At 46.7% G+C, this 4,515-nt stretch overlaps 1 protein-coding gene across 1 annotated transcript; it reads left to right on the top strand.

The window, feature by feature from the left end:
* Positions 1-308: 308 nt before the first annotated feature.
* LOC131967749 (uncharacterized) lies at positions 309-2,928 on the top strand. The gene is made up of 2 exons (XM_059328691.1): positions 309-2,525; positions 2,763-2,928. The coding sequence occupies exon 1, from the start codon at positions 518-520 to the stop codon at positions 1,760-1,762; it is 1,245 nt and encodes a 414-aa protein (XP_059184674.1). The 5' UTR covers positions 309-517; the 3' UTR covers positions 1,763-2,525; positions 2,763-2,928.
* The last annotated feature ends 1,587 nt before the right edge of the window (positions 2,929-4,515 follow it).

Below are 4,515 nucleotides of genomic sequence, written 5' to 3'. Positions count from 1 at the left end.
TGAAAGTCCGGTTTATTAAGGTAACATTACCTTCACCCGAGGCGGGGTGTGACAATTGGTGGCAGTGGTGGGATGGCAGGCCGCAGAGGTTTTAACAAGCCTGGCAGAGGCAGAGCGAGAAGTGGGTTACGATCCCAAGTGTCAGTGCTAGCAACTACAGAGGAGGCTGAAGAGGTGGCCAATCCGAGGGCCAGGGCTATGGAGCTGGAAGGAGCGGCGGCCATTGTTGAGGATCGTGAAAGATTTGGATGGAACACCGAGGAGTCTGAAGAAGATGTTCAATGTTATGAGAACTTGGGGGTTAGGCCTAAGCGGGACAAAAGGGGGTCTAGAAAGGCTAGGTGGTCTGCTGAGCCACCGAGGACTACAACAATGCCAGGTGAACCTACACTGGTTGACATGTTCAAAGACTTTTTGATTGGCCAGCAACGTAGGGAGGGTGTATTGGTCCGAGAAATTCAGCAGTTAAAAACTGCCATTACCGTGCCTAACATAACTGCCTCACCTGATAGCCAAAATGCTAACCCTCCTCTTAACCTTTTTTCTGATGGTAGTCTTCGTGTGCAGATGCCCACAGACACACACAGCCACTCCCAAATCTCAAGCTTCAACACCAAATCCTCCTCCGTCTCCGTCCAGAGATTCTCCCAACACACCTCTGCGTCCAGGTCCAAAGATGCTTCCTTTCCAAGAGGGAGAGGACATTGAGAACTTTCTGGTGCGCTTTGAGCGGATCGCTCGCACCTGGGGCTGGCCTCCATCTGAATGGGCTTGTCGGCTCATTCCTCTCTTGACAGGTAAAGCCCTGGATGCCTACTCCGCGATGGAGGAAGACGACTCCAACGTCTACGCTAGCCTTAAAGAAGCACTCCTTGCAAAATTCGACATCTCCCCTGAGACATATAGACTTCAGTTCCGGTCAACCTACATACCCCCTGGTGAATCTCCCAAAGAGACTTATAACAGACTCAAAGGACTCTACAGAAGATGGATCAAGCCAGAGCAGCAGTCCAAAGATGACATCGCCGAGCTTGTCATTCTTGAGCAAATGCTTCGCATGCTTCCCAATGAAATGAAGACCTGGGTCAAGGAACACGAGCCAGAAGATGGACTTACTGCGGCTAAGCTTGCAGGCCAGTACTTGAATGCTCACAAAGGTCTCAGAATGCCAAGGCAACAGAATACCCGAGTAGCAGCCCAAGGGGCAGCTGACGTGTCTCACAAAGGAGGTGAGCACAGAGCCAGTGGTCCCGTGAGTGTTCCAGGCACCTTTGGGGAGAAGAAAGGATTCTGGAGACCGGGTCCAGTGAAGGATCTCATCTGCTACCACTGTCAACAGCCAGGGCATCGGGCCTCAGTCTGTCCTTTGAAAGGGCCCAAACTGTCCAGCTTCTGTTATGTGCCACATCCATCTCTTCCAGCTTCAGTTGTGGCACCGTATCTTGAACCTGAGCTTGAACCTGACACTGAGCCTCTCATGATCCCAGCTCGTGTTAACGGTCGTCCAGTGCAAGCACTACTTGACACAGGTAGCTCTATGACACTGCTTAACCATTCCTTTGTCTTGCTTGGCAATCTTGACTATCAGCATGCCACAGCCATACAGTGTGTCCATGGTGATCAAAGAAGATATCCAGTGACTGATGTGACCGTCGTCATTGAAGACCAGGCTTTCTTGCTCCGTGTGGGGGTTCTTGAGAACATGCCCCATGATATCTTCTTGGACGGACCTTTGATTTGGAAACGGACCACCGGGCATTAAGCTGGATCAACTCCATGAGGGATAAGAACTCCCGTGTCACCAGATGGTACTTGGCATTACAGCCATATTGCTTCAATATTACTCACAGAGCTGGAAAAACGAACTTGCTTGCCGATTACCTGTCCCGCCTATCTGAACTTGCAGTTCCTGGAGAGGAGGGAGGTGATGTGACAGTTTGACCACTGTCCCTGTCTGTTTAACTGCCTATCAATAGCGCACATTGATGGATAGTGTATGAACAGAAAAACTTCAAGCATACAGTATATTCAGGCTCTTTATTTAAGTAACAAACAAATACTCACAAACGGTCTCTCCCTCTCACCATGGCTCTGTACTGCAGACTAAAAGAGTCAGGGTAGGGCTGAGGGCTTTAAATATGGTGTCAGGAAACACCTGCTGCCACTAATTGGCCCAGTTTGGGCCAAACCATTTTCCCTTGTGTCAAAGGAGGACACTGGACATTGACATTGGACATTAAAGGGCGACAAGCCTAAATGTACTAGTGGAAATCACTGATCTTCAAGATGAAGTTAACTTTAACGTGCATGCCGAACTTTTGATGAGTTTATTCATGGTTTATTTGCAAAATGCCACAGTATTATAATCCCCCTGTTGATTGGGCCTGTCTAGTGGGAGGGGCCATGGGGTATAAAGGGGTGAGCTGCTGTCCTTCTGACAAGTCTGCTGTATGCTGTTGCCAGAAGAGGTTGTCGGTGTGGTGCAGGGTGCTCAGCTCTCCACGAGATGCTAAATATCTACTGAGGTGATTATTATTTTATGTTGTAAATTATGGTTAAATGCATTCAGTAATTGAGTTTAATTTGCCTTTATTTTGCTAATGGATTATTTGATTTATTGACATTGATTATTTGAAGTACCGGTACTTGATTTTGAATATGCTTGATTTATTATAGAGAATATTTGATTATTGATTATTTGAATTGATTGAATTATTTGATTTTGGAATTGGATTTAATGTTTTTACTTTTTATCATTTCAGATGTTTTGGCTTTTGGCCTCCTCTGTATGTTTGGCACTTATCTGACACTTTGGGAGAATAAATATTGTTAAAAACCGATTTGCAACTGTGTGCCTTGCCATCCTTTGGCTTTGAAAGTCCGGTTTATTAAGGTAACATTACCTTCACCCGAGGCGGGGTGTGACAGTGTGTGTGTGTGTGTGTGTGTGTGTGTGTGTGTGTGTTTAGGGATCATTAATAAGAACTGTGTGTGTGTGTGTGTGTGTTGCACAAATCGTGCAGTCAGTTTCACTGTATTATAATGTTAGACAGTTTCTTTTTTTCAAATATCTGCCCAAAATCAATTTTCTTCCTCCCTGATACGAGGATGTGAGTCCACTAAAGCTCTGCTAGCAGCCGGGTTTACAATACTCTGAGGGAAACTCTTGGCTTACCTGAACAGGTGAGATCCAGGATAAACAAAGACAAATATGAAGATATAACATATATAGATCATAAACCACTGACTGTCACTGTGACAGAGGAAGGAACTCACTGGAAACATTTCTCTCATTCATGATGTCATAGATGATGTCACTGACAGGCTTACCTGAACAGGTGAGATCCAGGATAGACCGAGAGGAATCTGAATATGCACACTCCCTCAGAGCAGATCCAGACTGGACACAGTCAGATCTGATCCACCACACAGATCTGCCTGAGGACTCCTCTCTCCATTCTACAGAAACAGCAGAACCACAGTCTAAGTCTCTGCAGGCAGCTGCTGCTGTCTTCAGGGTCCAGTCAGAGTAATAGCCATCCACTGGTCTCCATTCTCCTCCATGTTTCAGCTCCAGTGTTCCTGCACAGTGTCTGTCTCCTCCCACCAACCTGACAGGCTCTGAACACAAACAAGAGAGTCATCAGTAAAAGAATAAAGTGAGTTTGATGAGAACAGAAATGAACCAAATGAAAGCTGCAGCTCCTCTTCTACCTGAGCAGGTGAGTCCAACAGCTCTGCCAGGTGAGCAGGTGTTTCTATCTGAGCTTGAGCTTCTACAGTCCAGGAGAGCAGACTCATCTCCTCCACACTGGAACTCTTTGGTCCACATTGGAGCCTCCCCTTCTCCATAGAGCGCCCCCTGGAGGACTGAAGGAGCCCCACAGCCAAGCTCCCTGCAGACCACCTCTGCATCCTGCTGGTCAAAGTCAGCTTCACACACTGAGGACCAGCTCTGGTTAGACTGGTCAGACTTCAGCTCCAGTCTGCCTGAGCACAGACTGGTCCCATTCACCAGCCTGACAGAGTCTGGAGAGGAGAGAGAAGAGAAACAGAGAGGTAAAAGACACCAGACACAGAATGAAAAGATTCTCTCTAACTATAATTCAGTGAATCAAACTGGACTGCAGCACATTTCCAACATTAGTTCATCACTGACAACAGAACGCATCTTTATAACACCAGAGACTGCTGCAATGTTCCCACTACATTTACATTTATTACACTCTTTTGTTAAACAGCTTCAATTTGTTTGCAAGCAACAACACAACATGATCATCTGTTCTCTTCCTCCTGCTCAGCAGAGATCTACAGCACAGGATAAAAATCTGTTTCCAGAATAACAGAAGTCAGCAGGCGGTCCAGGTGGAATCCTGCTCGGAGCCCTTTCCTGCCAGTCTTCTCCTCTGTCTCCCTCTTTCACTCTGTATCTCTGCCAAAAAGGTGACCTCATAAAAAAGTGATGGGGTTGGACTTCCTCCTTTTAAGGAGTTGCCATGGTGATGAACACCATGC

The sequence above is a fragment of the Centropristis striata genome, unplaced genomic scaffold (genome assembly GCF_030273125.1).
Source record: "Centropristis striata isolate RG_2023a ecotype Rhode Island unplaced genomic scaffold, C.striata_1.0 Scaffold_25, whole genome shotgun sequence".
Classification (NCBI taxonomy): Eukaryota; Metazoa; Chordata; class Actinopteri; order Perciformes; family Serranidae; genus Centropristis; species Centropristis striata.
The sequence above is the reverse complement of the archived record's forward strand: the minus strand, read 5'-3'. Positions and strand labels throughout refer to the sequence as shown.

Bases quoted from the DNA above. Each gene is read 5' to 3' on its own strand.
- LOC131967749 (XM_059328691.1), top strand. From the start codon at position 518: ATGCTAACCCTCCTCTTAACCTTTTTTCTGATGGTAGTCTTCGTGTGC.